Consider the following 19,388-nt stretch of genomic DNA (forward strand, 5'->3'; position numbering starts at 1 on the left):
TGTCATATTCCTGACTTGGTACAGACATTTTCTTAGGAAGAAAAGGGTGGATTAAACCTGGTTTTAAAGCTACATAAACCTCTCGCTTGTATTACAGTCGCAATTTCAAATTCCATTATATTGACATCGAGATAAACAATTCCTGGGGTAGAAATTCCTTAGAATGTAAATAAATTCCATACATAGGTTTAAGAGAGGGACGAAAGATACCAAAGGGAGTGTCAAACTCATAAATCTAAAACAAACTGACAACGCCATGGCTAAAAATGAAAAAGACAAACAAACATCAGCACACACGACACAACATAGAAAACTAAAGAATAAACAACACGAACCCCAACAAAAAACTAGGGGTGATCTCAGGTGCTCCGGAAGGGTAAGCAGATCCTGCTCCACATGCGGCACCCGTCGTGTTGCTTATGTAATAACAAATCCGGTAAATAGTATAATTTAAAGGTATACATAGACAAACTGGAAACTATGCACAAGTCGTTTAATTTTTGCATGTGTAGGTTTTTTTCGCGGTACCAAATGAGATAAATTTGGCCAATCATGAGGAGCTCTATTCAATACGAAATTTCATAGTAATTACATTCTAAACGCTTTGAAATTGGCTCAAAATCTACCTATTTGAAAATATTTGAGAGCTCTAAAGTCCTCGGCAACAAAATGATTATTGTACATGTAATGCATGGATCATAAATTAAACAGCGGTATAGTACTGTTGCCTTTAATTCCAGTAAATGTTGAGATAAACAACATTTATAGTATCATGTAGCATGGCTGTTAAATTATTTCCATCGTCTTTAATGGGAATTCCGGTAGTGAATTAACCAAAATACTAGTACATTTGAACAATAACATTTCCTGTCTTTGCCTTTTAATTTTAGTTTGAAAATGAGAATAAAAATAATAACATTACGGTAAGATTCCATCAAACCTAAAAGGACATTCACATCAACGTTAAGTCTATCTGTAAAAAAAAAACTTAGCAAAGATATCCTGCGTATAATTTTGTTCATCATATTACTTGAGTTTTATTTACCAAAGACTCATCGGTTTCACATGAATAAAAAAAGATAAAATTACAAATATATAGCGTACGACGTTGAAGGGCATTTAGGACAAAACAATGTTTTGCCAAATACAGCTAAGGTAATAAATGCCTAGGGTAGAACATTCATAGTACTTCGAAAAATTCTAAGTTTTGTAAACATTTATTTTATAAACTACCATATCAATGATAATTCATGTCAAAGCACAGGAGCTGACTACTGGTCTGGCTTAGAGTTTCTCAACCTTAGTATAAGTTAATATATTAAGTAAAATGTTTAAAGTAAGGGTGTATCATTTAAATGATACCAGCATTAATGCTGAAAAAACGTACATGGATCAACAATGCATGCCTCTTGAACAAATCGTTGTCTGAGGGAGTAACAACATTAGCTTGATCAAAATTCCTTAATTACTGTACACATAAATCGGTTCAACCGAATTTGAAATTTTAATAAATTATGTAAAAGATCATGCCAACTGACAGACACAAATATTGTAGACTCTGGTCTTGCCTGGCTAGTTATCGAATCGAAAGATCTGTTACATATCTTGATCTTTACACTTTATTAACACGGATGGACGACTTTTGAATATAATCTATGACAAAGTGGTGAATTCACCTCCAATTGTCAACTTTCATTTTGATTAGAGACTTTCCGTTGTAAATTTCCCTCTTAGTTTAACATGTTCAATATTCTTGTGATTTTACTTTTCAGTAGAAGCATGTCCTATGTCTTATCGTATGGCTTATACACATATACACGGCAAAAGAACTACTCGTCAGATGAAACACGACAGAATTAGATATTTCTTTAATTTAACAGTCATTTACAAAAGCTGATTTTTTATTTTTGCCTTGATTTTGATTGGTTTAATTGATTTATGTGTTTGAACATCAGAAACTGCTGTTGCTTCAAAACTACATATTGAATCAGACCTTTTATTCTTATAGTATCTTTAATGTTTTGTTTACTAGATAAACTGGATGGGAGCACTCACTTACTCACTGTAAACCGAGTTACTGAGGGATAGGAAATTATAAAAAAATGTGAAAGTGAAATTAAAGTATTTTACAACTTTGACTTTTTGTCTGACTTTTTTTTTTAAAGAAGTTCAACATGCATTGTATGATAATTAATAAACAGCTGCACCATGAGTGCATGATACGCCCGTCGTCTTGTGTGTAAGTTTTATGCAATAATCATCAATAGTTTCTGCGGGACATGTGAAAAAAAACTTTTATGACAAAAAAACTCAAGTACTCTAAAATAAAATTTTGAATCAAAACCAAAAAGTATACAGATCTTTAGATTAATATAACAAAGAAGTGTGTAAAGTTTTAAGCAATAATCATAAATTGTTTTGAGATACGGCGCCACACATGTGAAATCCCCCTCCTTTTTTTTTTTTACAAAAAACTCAATTTCTCTAAAACAAAATTTCTAATAAAAACCAAAAAGTATACAGATCTTTAGATAAGTATAACAAAGAAGTGTGTAAAGTTTTAAGCAATAATCATAAATTGTTTTGAGATACGGCGCGACATGTGATACCCCCCTTTTTTGTAAACTCAATATCTCTAAAAAAAAAAAAACAAAAAAAAAAAAACAACCAAAAAGTATACAGATCTTTAGATAAATAAAAAAAAAAAAGAAATGTGTAAATTTTTTAGCAATAATCATAAATCGTTTTTGAGATTCAGCGCGACATGTAAAAAACCCCTCCCCCTTTTTTACAAAATATTCAATAACTAAAAAATAAAATTTTTAATCATCACCAAAAAGCATACAGATCTTGAAATTAATTTAACTTAGAAGTCTGTAACGTTTTAATCAATAATCATACATCATTTTTGAGAAACGGCGCGACATGTGAAGAAAAAAAACCTGTTTTAGTTACAAAGTCCCGTAATTCAAAAGGTTTTAATTTTATTTTCACCAAAAAGTATGCAGATCCTTTGACCATCATAAGAAACAATTATATTAAGTGTCATGAAATTTGGATAAGTCGTTCTCAATTTACGGTGCGACATGTTTACGCCGGACAGACAGACGGATAGACGGACAAACGGACGGACGGACGGCCAGACGGATGCCGGACATTTGTATACCATAATACGTCCCGTCAAAATTTTGACGGGCGTATAAAATTCAAAGCGTAAATGTGCAGAAAATTTCAGAAGTTCCTATAAAAATAGTATTATTGGTCCACTTTCAACTGACACTGTCAGTATCAAAGAAATCCCAGTATGATCCAGTATATTGGTCGGTGAAATGCAGCAAAAATAAAGAGTAATCTTCTTTTGAGCCAATAAACTGAAAATTACACAGGAAGCTATAGCTTTTATGAAGAAACTAATGTCGAAGCTTGTTGAAGTACAATCGGGAGGTTTGACTTTCAAATAGTATTATTACATTCGTAATCAATCGGTTCTGTACCCAACCTTGCATTCCGGCAATTATATAATCTCCAATGTAACAACTTTTTTATTATTATTGTTACATTTCAATTTAAAAAATACTGCACTCTTATGAAAATTCAAAACGGAAAGTCCGTAATCAAATGGCAAATTCAAAAGCTCAAACTCATCATACGAATACACAACAATTGTGAAATTTCTGACTTGGTAAAAGATATTTTTTCTTACTTAAAATGGTGGATTAAACCTGATTTTATAGCTAGCTAAAACCTCTCACTTGTACGATAGTCGCATCAAATGCAATGATATTGACAACGATATGTGAACAAAACAAACAGGCACAATAGGTAAACATGTCTAAATAGGTGTACAGCAGTCAACATTGTGTAACCGTAGCCAGTGCCATATATTAATGAAAGCAAACTTTTTTGCTGCTTCCAGTCTTCAAATTTGTAAAAAAAAAAAAAAAAAAAAAACCAACACAATATAAATCCAATGCATCCAAATTGCTATTCTGGATTTACCTTCATCAGGAACATTCAGAGCCAAAAATAGAAGTTAAAAGGGTTGTAATATTCCATCTGAATAAAACTATTTCTTGTGAAACATGCAGTTTCTACTAACTTTCTGTTGGTGTTTGATAGCATTGATAAGTCTGAACTGAATGTATTTGTCATTTTAAAATATGGCAATAAGTGAATTTAAAAATTGACCACCACTTTATATTTCAAATGGTTCTAAATAGTATCATGTGATAGATGTCTCAGATGTGATTTATAGTATCATTGCATCCGTAACTGAAGCAAATAAACATTTTGCTTAAACCTCATGACAGTTGCAAGAATCAAACTGGCATCATAGCTTCATAAACACGCTAGCACAAGAACAAATGCACAAAAATTACCGTCTCGTGGTTGCGAAAACAGATCGGCTATCGGGGATGTACAATAAGTATTAATAGGAATACCACCAATCAGAGGAAATACCATTCTACCAAACTCAGCAAATATGATTCGATAAAAAAAATCAAGTATTTCTATGAAATTATCTTCACAGTGTGTAAAAGAGGGACGAAAGGAGTCAAACTCATAAATATAAAACAAACTGACAGCGCCATGGCTAAAAATGAAAAAGTGAAAGTTTGGATGTCCCCAAAGTAAAATTTTCGAGACCAACAAGAAATGTCTAAATTTAAAATTCCAAATTAGATAAAAAGAATCAGAATCTCTTACTAATGTTAACATATTTTGTTTATGTTACTTTTGCTTGTATTATAAACTGGATTGAAACCCGTTTGATTATACTGTACAAATAAATATAATCCAATGCTATTCTTGCTGTTTAAATTAAAAAAAAAAATTGTGTAAACATGTATATGCTTGACATAACAATTTGAATCTGCAACCTGCTATATTTTGAGTGATTTCAGATTAAACATTTATGTAGATGTTGCTCACCATCAAATTCATCAAAATCTTTTCGAAAGTAAGCATTTAATGTTTAAGACGTTTTTGTTTCATCAAATCAAAATGACTGAGTTTCAAATGTGTCTTAATAGCCGTCCTCGAATGAAAATAAAAATTCTTCGTTGACATATGACGACTTTATTTTTATAGTAATAAAATAAATCAAAATGATTAATGCTGTACCCCAATTTTTTTCTACAATGCCGATTTATTTTCGTTCACACTTTGTTGTCAATATAATGGAATGTTATGTGACTATCATACGAGTAAGAGGTTTAGCTAGCTATAAAACAGGTTTCATCCACAATTTTCTACATTAGAAAATTCCTATACCGAGTTAAGAATATGACACTTAGTTTGATCTTTTAATTTTGCCATTTGATTCGGTATTTTTGTAAATTTCATTTTCAATTACCAGTAGAATATTTTTTTGGTGTCATACTGATGTTTTAAAATGAATAGATTATACCTGTCAATGTTTTATACCTGGTTAACACTCAGTATAAAGATATCAAAAAGTATAATGCTCACACGTAACAGTAAATTTATATTTCGGACACAAAGGAATTATTTCAAAAAAAAATATTGATTAATCTATTGTATATTATTGCCTCTTAATTTTGTTTCTACATAATTAAACATCATTGCAATTATTCAGGTTATCCCTTATAATACATGAAAGTGAACCCCAATTAACAATGTCGACTAAAAAGCCTTGCAATCAATCATATAAGATATCAATCATATATGATAAGGTTTTACATTGTCAGACTTTCCTAGACTTAGATTCAAGGTTGTTATGCATTATATCTTTCATCATGAACATTACTGTAGTAGGTAAAATTAAAAGAATTTTACTTAAGCAGCTATCTATAGAATAAGGTCAATGTGATTGAATACAGGAGTATGTACATTTCTCACCCATGGTTTCATGCGTACATACTCTTGCTGCAGCAGGACTGTTGAACAGATAAAAACAAGAATGTTTCGATAGTACACAGATGCCCCATCCACACTATCATTTTCTATGTTCAGTGACCGTGAAAATGTGGTAAAATCTCTAATTTGGCAATAAAATTAGATAGATCATATCATACGGAACATGTGTACTAAGTTTCAAGTTGATTGGACTTCAACTTCATCAAAAAAGACCTCGACCAAAAACTTTTATTTATGTATGTGCCTGTCCCAAGTCAGGAGCCTGTAATTCACTGGTTGTCGTTTGTTTATGTGTTACATATTTGTTTTTCGTTCTTTTTTTTACATTAATAAGGCTGTTAGTTTTCTCGTTTGAATTGTTTTACATTGTCTTATCGGAGCCTTTTATAGCTGACTATTTGGTATGGGCTTTGCTCATTGTTGAAGGCCGTACGGTGACCTATAGTTGTTAATGTCTGTGTCATTTTGGTCTTTTGTGGATAGTTGTCTCATTGGCAATAATACCACATCTTCTTTTTTATATTTAACCTGAAAACTTTCATCTGAAGCGGGACAGACAGACGAACGAACGGATCGACAAACGAAAAGACGCACAGACCAGAAAACATAATGCCACAAATGGTGAATAAAAACAAATACAATCTATATAATTTATTCAAATTGTGATATATCGTAACAATGATTAAAATGATCAATAAATAGTCCAAGATTTCAGGTAAGTATTTAAGAACTTAGTTAGACAGCACTCAGTTATAATGTATCGTCGTAATGCCCATCAGAATGATTGATTGATTGATCAAGTGTTCACATTTATTATAGCTTATAATTTGTTTATATGAAGTCTGTTTAACATGCTTTAGAACAGAAGAGGAAACAGCTCAACAATATTGTCTTTTGTTCTTTTGCCAATCCGATTCTTAATAAAAGTAAAATCACAAAAATACTGAACTCTGAGAGAAATTCAAAACGGAAAGTCCCTAATCAAATGGCAAATCAAAAGCTCAAACACATCAAACGAATGGATAACAACTATTGTATCAAAATGTATGCATGTCAATAGACGGATATGCATACATTTTGTCAATCTTGATATAGGATTGGGTCAATAAAAGCTTAAATAATTTCAAAGTTTTATATACAGACGATTTTCTATATTTGCCTGAAACCACAAATCAAACCACATCTCCTTAATAATTTTATACAAAATAAAAGTTGACCAAAATATGTATGTCTTATAGGCTCGTCCAAAAACATATGACAGGACAACAAAATAGAATATTAAGAAAACAATCATTTCTCCTCAAGACAAAAAAAAACAAACAGGTTTGTTCAGCTTCTCATTCTTGTTTTTATTACTAAACCATCTAATATTAATTTATAGCATTTGAACATACTATTTTATCTTGCAACATAATTTAATTTATCAAATAATTTGTTTTCAACTATTTGTTACATTTTTTTTTTTTCACAATTCAAGGGACATTGTTAATAAGGACTATAGGACAAACTTTCACATTTTCATGTACTGTTAACTCCAAAATCTAGTTTCATATCTATATTTTTATGCAGTTTACACATAATACAGCTGTGTACCTTTTTTCAAGTAGACCACAATTTTAAATTACTGAAACTGTCTAATGGTGGTATTGGTGTCTTTAGCCATCTTGGATTGTAAAAAACAGAAAATCTAAGGTCCAGATTTTTAATCAAATAGACAAAATTTGATGCAGGAATGCAGATAACTAATGTGAATTTGCATTTAAAAGAACAAATTTATAAGATTATAACTTATGAATATTAATATCTGTTCAAGTGTTAATTAGTTCTGCTTGAATTTGAATATTTTTTAAATTGGCATTTTAAGAGGAGGTTACTCTGAAATAGTGCATTTTCTGAAGGAATCCACTTGGAACTTTGCTATTCCGTATTTTAGCCAAAAAGAACGCACAGTGACCCTATTTTTCCTTTTGATATTCTCAAAGCATTTTAGAAAAGCTATCTTCCCGTATTTTATTTTACAATTCTATCACTTAGTTTAGCTTCTAATCACATAATGGTGATTTTTCCTGTATAATCCATACAAAATGTGTCATTTTGTCGCGACCTGTAGCTTGAAAATGCAGGGTGACCTATCAATTTTATATTTTAGAACATATCTCAAAAGATACTACATTTTGGCAAAGAATGAACAAATTCTATCATTCTTAATTTAGACTCCCATACCACCTTAAATCAAAACTAAAACCTGATCAGTTAACAGCCAAATCATGGTCAAAACTTTTATGTGCACAAGTTTTTATCAGTTCACATCATCCAAGTCACGAATATGACTGTTTTTTTCTAGTCATTTCCTTGGTTAAATAGAGCATCTAAATTTTTAACATTGCCATATAACAGGAGGTTTTGCTAGCCATATACAACGTGCAACCCACCATTTTAAGAAAAATGTCCTGTATCAACTCAGGAAAATGGCAAATGTTATTAAATAGTTTGTTTTAATTTATGCCTTTGTTTTTGTTGCAGTTTGGTATTGTTGTTCTATTGTTTCCCTCTTATAGTTGATGTGTTTCCTTCAATTTATTTGTTACCTGGATATGTTTTCACTTATTCGATTTATGACTATTGAAAAGCGGTATACTTCTGTTCCCTTTATTTGTCATGTTTACCTCCCTATTTTTTAGTTTCCTTGGAGTCCAATATCTTTGTCAGTACATTTTTTATCATAATGAACATATGCACTAACTTAAAATTGATTTGACCACAACTTCATGGTAAACTACATTACACTAAAACTTTAACCAGATATGATTGGAAAATAGATTGACACATACATTATTACACATAATGTCCCAATTATCTAAGATGGGTAATAAATATGAAATGTAAAATATGTAGCTTTATAAATGCATTTTTTATATATATATATTACAACAGTTTGTGGTATCACATAACTTTTTTATAATAACCTTTGTTTGTATAGTAATAAAGATTATGTTATCATGAATTACAAAACATCCTACAGCGTATGAGGTAATTTAGCATACAAATCAACAGTAAATACCAGAGGCAAACCAATTAATAATTGACCTGTTTCATTATATTTTAATAATAAATTAAAATTATGAATATAGTATAAGAAGGAATAATACATATATACAAAAGTAAAGCTGCTATTATGCAGTACAAATTTACCGGTAAACTAACATATATTTAAAGATATCAAACAATAACAACCAATGCAAGGTATCTCGTTACAAATCAGCAGTGCCATAGTCGCATAAAAATCCTGAACTTCAATTGTTTTTCTAATTTTGAACTTTTTGCAATTTAAAAGAAGAAAACACATTTAGTTTCCACCTACCAGTTCATTGTTTACACCATAACAAGTAGAAATTAAAACTTTATTCATATTGTTTCAAAACATAATTCAACCAAAATTGTATCAAGGCCTAAAAACAGTTTTACTGTGGATCCATTGTAACTCAAAATTAAGAAATTATCTTGTGCATCTATTCTTGTATTTATTAAGAGTGAACAAAAAATGTGGCATCAATTGATCTAAATACAGAAAATGTGGCATCAATTAATCTAAATACACAAAATGTGGCATCAATTGATCTAAATACACAAAATGCTTCATACAAAAACTGCTATCATGATTTAAATGCTAGTTTTCATTTTTATGATACCTTTTTGGTCCTAATTTTCGTATTGAAAAAAAGCAATGCAAAATTTCTGAATTTACAGTATTCTTTGTGTTCTTATTTAAATATGAACTTCATAGTTACAGTTATCAGTAAATTAGAAGTGTGCAACACAATTTTCTTTAAATAAGCTTGTATGTAAAACTTGTTATAATAGTGAATTCAAGCATCCACTAAAATACAATGTTTACTAATCTAAAAGAAATGGATACCTAGAAGAAAATTTCATGAATACACAGTATAATAAATTCCCATCCTAACAACCAATGTATATATGCAGTCTTTGATTAAAATGTGTTATCTGTCTGCATCTTTAACTTGTGAACCTGCTACATCCAAAACTTTGTCTCCAGCAGCTGAAAATAAAACAAACAATTCATGACATTCTTTTATATCTTATCTTTGTTTATTTTTCATTGAATTGGGTACATATTTTAAATTTTCAATTTGCTGTTTAAAACAAAAAATTTCAATGATTTCATGGTTTTGGTATATATAGATTAACTATGAATTTCAAAGTTCAACAAAGGGAAAACTAATATAACCTTGTATGCCTTGACAAATCCATGGAATAAAGTATCTTATCTTTGTTTATTTTTCATTGAATTGGGTACATATTTTAAATTTTCAATTTGCTGTTTAAAACAAAATTTTGGAAATTATTTAAAATTAAGGAATATGTTTCCCTTGTGCAAAGCTGTGATTCCTTGTCTGTCTTTGGCTTTTTCCTTTCTGGAAAATAGCTCTTCAGCTTTTTAATAAGCTTTGGATTTTCAAACATTTTGGCCTTGAGCATCACTGAAGAGACATTGAGTGTCAAAATGTTGATCTAATGCAGAAACATTGGTACCATTTATGTTGTTTCAATGATTTCATGGTTTTGGTATAGATGAACTATGAATTTCAATGTTCAACAAAGGGAAAACTAATATAGACTTGTATGCATTGACAAATCCATGGAATAAAGTATCCAATTTTGCAAAAAACATAAAAACTAATATCCACTAAATTGAAAAAAAAATTGGCAATGTTTTACCATTATAGGGGTCAAAGACAAGGTCAGTACAGAGCTTCTGAGTAACACAGTTTTGTCACTCTAAGTGCTACAGTACAAAAGTAATGCACCATACACAAATCAGACAATGTTTTACTTTCATAGGTTTAAGGTCAAAGACAAGGTGACCCAACACTTAAATATGACACAGCACCATCCCATAATGCATCAGCATTTCAAGCTGGTTAATCTAAGTTGCATGGTATACAGATTCCTATAAACTCCCAAATATTGTTTGCATGGGGTATAATACAAATTTCAAAATTATTTTCATGTAACTCAATCTATACTAAGTTTCATTTTTCAAATGTTTTAATATAAATGTAAAAAAATATAAAAGACAATTCATCCCTTTCACTTGTTTTCTTATGGCTAGTTATCTAATTGGCAAGCATACCACATCTCCTTATCTTTACATCGTTCCAGTCATACAGAACTTAAAGTAACTTACCTAAGTCACCTGATACTTGTTCAAACTGTTTAAGACTAGCACTAGAATTATTCTGTAGATACATTTCCTCTTCAGGACTCAAACTTTCTCCCAGTTTCTTTAAAGCTGTTAATATCTCCACACACTGAGCTGTGGCCATTGCACTTTGTAATTTACCAATTTTTTCATCTCTTTTAATCTAAAATTAAAGTAGATAAATAAATAAAAGTTTGATTAATAAATATGGTCTTTTATATTTATTTCTATATAGCTTTCCTGTTTTTATTAAAAAAAAATAAAAGAACAGCATCCCAACGTCCCCTGCTGATGCACATATTTAATTTGTTCCAGGACAATAACTACAATAATTTGGTTTTTGTTATTTTTTCATACCTGTAAATATCCTTCAAGAAATGTAGGCATGAGATTGCTTATAATGCAGAATACCATGATATACATTCTACTTCATTAGGTTACTGATGCAAACATTTAGAAAGGAACGAGTTGAAACAAACGATTGAAAGTGAAAAGCAAGAAAATTAAAAACTCTCTCATATGAATTTAATATTTGAAATTGTTTCAGTTTTGTCTGAAATTTCTCCATTGCATGTGTGAGCTATGTGTCAAATTCATGTGGCGTTTGATGTTAGTGCTGACCTCTTCAAGTATTAAAATTTCATTTGGAGAAAAAAATTAAAGTGTCAGAATTTTTCGACACTGATAAAAGTTCCCAATTTGTTTTAAAAAATTTAACACATAAATTTGCCATGACCTACCTCTGATAATCTTTGCCGCAGCTGTCCAGGTTGTTTTTTAGCAAACAGACGAATAACTTCTGGAGTTTTAAAAGCTTGACTTATAGCTGCCTGTATTGCCTACAATGAAACACAAAATAATTCAATAATAATGAATATGTCAACTCATTCTTTTATTTTTATTTTTAAAAGTTTTTCTCTATAAATATAGTTTTACTTCGCCCAAGAGTTTTATTCCATTATCAATTTGAAAAAACCCAGGTATTATGAAAAAAAAAGAAGTATATATAGCATGTACTTTTCAAAAGTATTATTATACGAAGTATATTAAGTTTTATCTATAAAATACAGATTGTGTAAAAATCACATACTCATGTAAAAAATATTCACATTTAAATTAGAAGAAAAAACTAAATAAAAGAAATTTTTATACAAGTAATAAAAAGATAGCTCTTGCAAAAAGCTTTGATAAAGTAAAAAGGGAAGTGAGGTCATCAAACTTCTTTTCGGTCTAAACATAAGAGAAAAAGTTGAATTTACTGGATTTTACCTGAGTTATCTCCCCTTGTACATAATGAATAGTTTTCAAAATCTAAAACAAGCAAACAGTTTTTTGTATTGGTACTTGTTATCATCAAATAAAATCACATACATTTATTATTTTAGAAATGAGAATAACACAAAGAAAGAATCCCAAACAACCTTAATGAAGGAACATTTTTAAGACTGGTTTGACACGACGAGGGATAAAATCTTCAAAGACCACAGAGGCTGTTGTTTTCTCTATACATTGTCTGTAGCCAGATGCCTGTACTTCAGTGGTTTCCTTTGGTTACTATTAAAGTAATGCAAGAGTGCACACACTGAAATGTCTCACCTTCTTTACTAATCATTCATAGTATGTTGATAGTCCTAAATATCAAGCTTTATTACAACTGTCACATAAACTTCACATTAACCAAGAAGGCTAAACATTGACCAATGAACCATGAAATTAAGGTCAAGGTCAAATGAACCATTTCAGAAAGACATGTACAGCTAACAATTTTTTCATACAACAAATAAAGTTGACCTACTGCTTATAGTTTAAGAAAAACAGACCAAAACATAAAACTTAACACTGAGCAATGAACCTTAAAAATGAGGTCAAGGTCAAATAAAACCTGCGCAATTAATATATAGATCATAAAATATTTCCATACACCAAATATAGTTTACATATTGCATATATAGTACTAGAATAAAAGACCAAAACTCAAAAATTTAAATGAGGTCAAGGTCAGATGACATCTGCCAACTAGACATGTACACCTTACAATCCTTCCATACACCAAATATAAAAGACCTATTGCATATAGTATAAGAAAAACAGACCAAAACACAAAAACTTAATTATAACCACTGAACCATGAAAATGAGGTCAAGGTCAGATGACACCTGCTGGTTGGAGAATGTACACCTCACAGTCCTTCCATACACCGAATATATATATATATATATACAAGACCTATCGCTTGTAGAATTTGAGATATGGACTTGACCACCAAAACTTAACCTTGTTCACTGATCCATGAAATGAGGTCAAGGTCAAGTGAAAACTGTATGACGGGCATGATGACCTTGTAAGGTAGGCATATACCAAATATATTTATCCTATTACTTTTAATAAGAGAGAATTAAACATTACAAAAAATCTTGACTTTTTTTACAAGAAGTCACTGAACCATGAAAATGAGGTCAAGGACATTGGACATGTGACTGACAGAAACTTCATAACATGACGCATCTATATACAAAGTATGAAGCATCCAGGACTTCCACCTTCTAAAATATAAAGTTTTTAAGAAGTTAGCTAACGCCCCCGCTGCCGCCGCCGGATTACTATCCCTATATCGAGCTTTCTGCAACAAAAGTTGCAGGCTCGAGAAAAATTACAATATGAACCTAAATTCACAATTACTTACTAACTGCATGCCATTTAGTTCATCTACAAGGCTGACATTGCCTTTGGTCATTTTGTCTAATGAATCTTTAAATTCTTTTAACTGGTCAATTGTTTCATTCTTTGTTTCTTCGTATTCTTCATCTTCTAAATCTTCTCTGTAAATCATTATCAGTTTATTAAATAATAATCTATATAACCATGATTCAATAACTCGTTGCAAAAGTTAAATCTTGCAATTAAAAATTATCAAACAAATCAGTGAAATTGACGATAGATTTTTTCATTATTTTTTTTCACTACTTTTCTTATGAATAGCCCTTTTTCTGCATTTTACAATTCTATTCAATACAATTTTAATATTCATTGCCATATAAACTACAAACAATAAGTTTGGGACAAATACAAATAAGTCATGTAAGTAGACAATTGAACTGAAATTCATATATATACAAGTATAGATAAACATGTTGTATACACAATCATCTAATTACAGTTAATAGTCCTGTGTCCCCTGTCCTCAGTTCTAATGACTTTTCGACGTAGGATTCCAATTTATTTACTTGTCATAGTGTTGATGGATTGAAATAATCCTTTATCTACTACATACACATCATGCTAACTTTTTCATTACCTGCAAATGGTTATTGTTTTGAAGTTTTAATTTTGATAGGTTTAGCATGTTACATTTAGGTGTATCTAATTTCTTATAAGTATTTTAGTCAACTGCCTTGAAGACTTTTTCATACATATACATGTATGTGCATGTGGTAGCTACTGATTTTGTGTGCCTGGATTGAGCCTCATTGATGTTAACACACATCCCGCCACATTTAACCCTGCCACATGTTTGCGCCTGTCCCAAGTACAAAATGTAGGAGCCTCTGGCCTTTGTTAGTCTTGTATTACTTTAATTTTTTGTTTCTTGTGTACAATTTGGAGTTTAGTATGGTGTTCATTATCACTGTCAAACCAGTATATATTTGTTTAGGGGCCAGCTGAAGGACGCCTCCGGGTGCGAGAATTTTTCGTAGCATTGAAGACCTGTTGTTGACCTTCTGCTGTTGTCTGCTCTATGGTCGGGTTGTTGTCTCTTTGACACATTCCCCATTTACATTCTCAATTTTATCTCCTATTACATGTGTAACCATACCTGCATTCCTCTAGATCAGCTAACTGTTGAACTAATCTATCAAGCTGTTCTTCTAAATTTTGACGTAATTTTGTATTTTCTTGAGCACCTCGTGAAGCCATTCCTTTTTAAATTTTTACAGAAACTTATACTAGCAAACAATTCTTTTCACTTCATGTATTCCTCTGTTCTGGATAGACAACCTGTAACATACGAAACCTCAGTTTATTTGTCAAAATAAATTTTAAAAATTTGAAACATCTATAAAATTATGATGATTAGTAATAACTTTCATTATTAAATTGCTCTGTTCAATTTTGAATATTGTCTGGTCATTCAGCTTTTCATGGAGAAACTGATGCTGTTTAAAGTTGAAAAATACTGAAACATGAATTGCCTTTTAACCAAGACTATACAAGCATGACAATTTACTTAGCTGCAAAGTTACACACGTACATGCATAAACACTCATAAAGTTAGGTTTGCAAATGTATAAATTAGAAGATTAAGAACAAATCAGATGATAACAAACTTGTTGTTTTTTCTAAGGTATGATACATCTTTGAGATGCTTCCTCTCTTGTATTGCTTTGATTATCCATGATTGACCTGGGCAATGAGAAGACAATAGATATATATCAACACAACTATAGGTGAGTTAAACGGTTTAACTGAGTGAGCTGTACCAAATGCAAATCGGGTGTTTGTTTATTTTTACACCTTTTGCAGATAGGAAAACAAAAATGCCCATCAAAATCCAAAAAGATTTCATCTTTCTGAAACACAAAATTCATTTAACTTTTATATATCTAGTGGATCCCAGGCCTCAACACTTTTCCAACTACACAGGTTAGTTTGTACTAAATGCACATAACTATTATGATGTCTTGAAAGGTTAATTTAATTTTTTTTCTGTGATGCCTTCCTACTTTATGACGTCAAACTGGGAATAGTATATCTAACAGAAAATGAATATGATAGACTTTTCAGTCTAAATTAATCAAATTCGGACTTTGCAAGACTAACATGACTAAGCGAGATTTATGGATTTCAGAAGCGTCTGAAAAACTACCGGAATTGTTAAATAGATGCTTTCATGTCGATCCGGCCCATATTTAAAGTCGATCCGGCCCAAATGAAAATATATATTTATAAGGAATAGAATTAAAGATATATATATTAATCATTGTTAATTGTAATTCATAAATGTTTATCAATTTTATTATAATGTAAAAGGTGTACGGTAAAAAAAAAGGCCTTTGACACATATTTTCTTTAGATGAGTATAAAACAACTAGGTTGATTATGTTTTCATTACAAGTTTTCAAGATTTATATTGGGTATAATTATAATAAATGTATATATAACAGAATTAAGTACAATCAACAGACATAAAAATTAATCAGTAGTAGTTAGTATTTTATTTCAATTGACTGTGATCTTAACAAGTCTTTTATCCTGTGTAATAACAAATAGTTACATACACAGCGATATATGTACAAGCCGATCCCCAAGCTGATACATACAAACTTTGGTTTTTTTCAAAGTTCTTAAAACTTCTCAAATTGAGAAATGTTGTTTGATTTGCCAATTTTTATACTAATTCTTTGACTGGTACTCCACCAATACTTCACAAGTTTAATACCTGTTGTCATCCATCATCAATACTTTTTGCAAATTCCATTTATACTGTTAAAATTTGTCACAAAATCCTCCAAAGTCAATATAGTTTATATATTCATATTTTATTGTGGGACCGGATTGACTTTGGGCCGTATCAACATGGGCCGTATCAACGTGGGCTGGATTGACACTTGGGACGGATTGATTTGGGGCTGGATAGGTTTGGGGACTGAATGACCAGATAACAAATAGATTAACCACATAATACTCTCATCGTTAATAAATACAAGTTTTATCATAGAGTAGACATATTTTGTCATGTAAAACATTCGAAAAATGACCAAAATATGAGTGATTTATTTGATCAGTCAGGGGACTTACTTAAATAAGTGATTTTCTAAATCACTGATTCAAGTAACATTATTTCCATAAAGGTTGGAAGTTAGAGTTATCTTTCTTTAATAATCACCTATTTAAGTAGTACAAATTAATCACTAGAAGAAGTGATTTAATTTTATTGTAGCTTTAAATATAGAATACTAATGATCCAGGGACTAATTATGTTTCTAAACTTATCAGAACCAACATCTGTGTTGTCTAGGATGACTAGGTCATTTCAGGTGATGACCTTGTACTGAATCTAGGATAATGACATAAAAATCACTTGTTTAAGTATCAGACCTCAATTTCCTTCCCAAAAATCACTTCTTTAAGTATCGTTCTTTTAATAACCCCCACTAATTTCAACATCCCCGAACAGTGAAATTTTTATCGTGAACAGTAGAATTTTATTACATAATCTGAAAGATGAAACCTTGAACTTCACAGGAAAAATACTCCCACTGCTGTGAAAAATCTTTTATAAAGAAAGTATCAGTTCATTATGTAAAGCCATTATTATAGCATTTTTTCAACTAAAAAAGAATTTTGAGCTAAATGATAGCATCAAAGGCATAAACCTTGCTACTTAAAAGAAGCAAAAAGTTCATTTCTTTTTAGTTTTACTAATTAAAAGATATTATTTAAACCTACAATGTATGTGTTTAAAATTTTGAAAAAACGTAACAAAATCCCAATTTGTGACAAAACCTCGAATTTGCTACTCAAATAAGTGATTTAAAAATCACTTATTTCAGTAAGTCCCCTGACTGTTGATGTGATGTGTTTTATGATGGTTCTGGAATTTGTGAATCCAATTGGCACCATTTTTTTTTACCTGATTTGCATTCTATACTTTTCTGTGATGAAATGAATGCAATTATAACAAATTTAAAGTGACAGATTACAATTTCGATACACTGGAATCACTGTTACACTTAGTTTAAATGATATTTTATTATTATTATTATGTATCAGAAATTGTTAGGATAATAGTGACTAAGTTTTCAACACATATCCCATTCCTTATCATATCTTAATTAACTATTTATATACCCGGATGATGGAATCAGCTGCAATTAGGTAGTTCAAATAATTATGATGTCTGGCAAGGCTATTTTTTTTATTTTTCTGGGACGCCTTCCTATGTAGAAATTTTTTTTAAAAATAGCCTTGCCAGACATCATTATTATTTGGACTAGCAATTAGGTAGTGTCAACTGGTCAAGTCCTGTCAATATATATATGTTCTTGTGTCATATATATAGCTATAGGAAGGTGTCACAGAAAAATATTAAACAGTTAATAGCCTTTCTACGCATCAAAATTATTTGGATTAGTCTGTATTGTAGAGTAGTTTTGAAGCGTAAATACAGCAATTTATGTCCATTTGTTGAATTTGTTATGATAAACCTTTTATTTATTTATTTATAATATTATGTCAAGGATCCTTGTATATGTTCACTACTGTAATATTGATATCTGTTGAGACAGAACAATTTAGAAAAAGACGGACATTCTTTGATATCTTACGTGTTTAAAGGTAACGATATCTCCGACTGAAAAAGCTTCATAAAACATCTACATCAATAATCACATCAACGGTCCATAGTTCAGCCCAATTTTGTAAGGGAGATAACATTGGTGTGTAGTTCTCCTCTGTTGGAGGCTGTTTTCTGAAATAACAGCGGGAAATTTCCACATGTCACATATCTGCAGATCAAAACAAACGTAATTTTGCATCATTTGCTAATTCCAGGTATGTAAATTTGTTCGTATATATGTATAACTAAAATTCAATGATTATAAGCACTGAAAATGTCAACAAGAGATGAAAAAAAGAACTCATACAGACAAGAGGGCTGATATGTGGGGATGATGTATAATTTCTCATGAAAAGAAAAAATAACAAATATATTGATTACCCGAAATCCTGTCTATTATAAAGAAGATGCACATTATCATATGATAGATCACTGCATTGTAAAAATAATTACGATTTGTTCCCTGGATTACAATTTGCAACTATATTACAATAAAATGTAAACTTTCTTTTAAAAGATTTAAAAAAAACAGTTGATTTTAACCAATCATATTAGATTTTTCCTTAAATAAAGGTTATGATCGGGAACGATAATTATTTGAGACCTCCGACGAATCATGACAAGGATATTTTGATAAACCACAGTAAAATTTCAACCAATTTGATGCTTATGATACTAACAGTACCCCCACAGAAGATGTAATCACGAACTCTAATCACCGACTTCAGAGTGTAGTGGTGTGACACTGCGAATCACGGATTATACTCCCATTTTCCTCCAAAGATTCTCTCCCAACACTGTGTGGCTGTTTATTGGTTTATTGCCCATCGGATGTACTGAAAATTAATGATGCAGCACAACATAATCAGATTAGCCAGATTTATTACCTTTGTACATTTAATCGATCTTGATTGCACCTGTGTGCTTTAAAACACGGTATTAAAATGT

The 19,388-nt window shown here is 30.7% G+C and overlaps 2 protein-coding genes across 3 annotated transcripts in view; one reads left to right on the top strand and one right to left on the bottom strand.

Moving 5' to 3' along the window:
- Positions 1–6,516: 6,516 nt before the first annotated feature.
- LOC139511354 (protein LZIC-like) lies at positions 6,517–18,609 on the bottom strand. Of its 2 annotated transcripts, none has more exons than XM_071298004.1 (6): positions 18,430–18,609; positions 14,919–15,100; positions 13,788–13,923; positions 11,845–11,943; positions 11,090–11,267; positions 6,517–9,940 (listed from the first exon to the last, which is right to left on the bottom strand). In XM_071298004.1, exons 2-6 carry the CDS (start codon positions 15,017–15,019, stop codon positions 9,882–9,884), a joined length of 573 nt encoding a protein of 190 aa, XP_071154105.1. In that variant the 5' UTR covers positions 15,020–15,100; positions 18,430–18,609; the 3' UTR covers positions 6,517–9,881. The 2 variants fall into 2 exon arrangements, with proteins under 2 accessions (XP_071154105.1, XP_071154106.1); XM_071298005.1 differs by having other exon boundaries at positions 18,494–18,548.
- LOC139511353 (origin recognition complex subunit 4-like) overlaps positions 18,545–19,388 on the top strand; it is a 33,785-nt gene continuing 32,941 nt past the window's right edge. Inside the window, exon 1 of the mRNA XM_071298003.1 lies at positions 18,545–18,655. The gene's annotated coding sequence lies outside the window, so the exon portion shown is untranslated. The remainder of the gene's footprint in view (positions 18,656–19,388) is intronic.

Source organism: Mytilus edulis, chromosome 2 (genome assembly GCF_963676685.1).
Source record: "Mytilus edulis chromosome 2, xbMytEdul2.2, whole genome shotgun sequence".
NCBI classification, from domain to species: domain Eukaryota; kingdom Metazoa; phylum Mollusca; class Bivalvia; order Mytilida; family Mytilidae; genus Mytilus; species Mytilus edulis.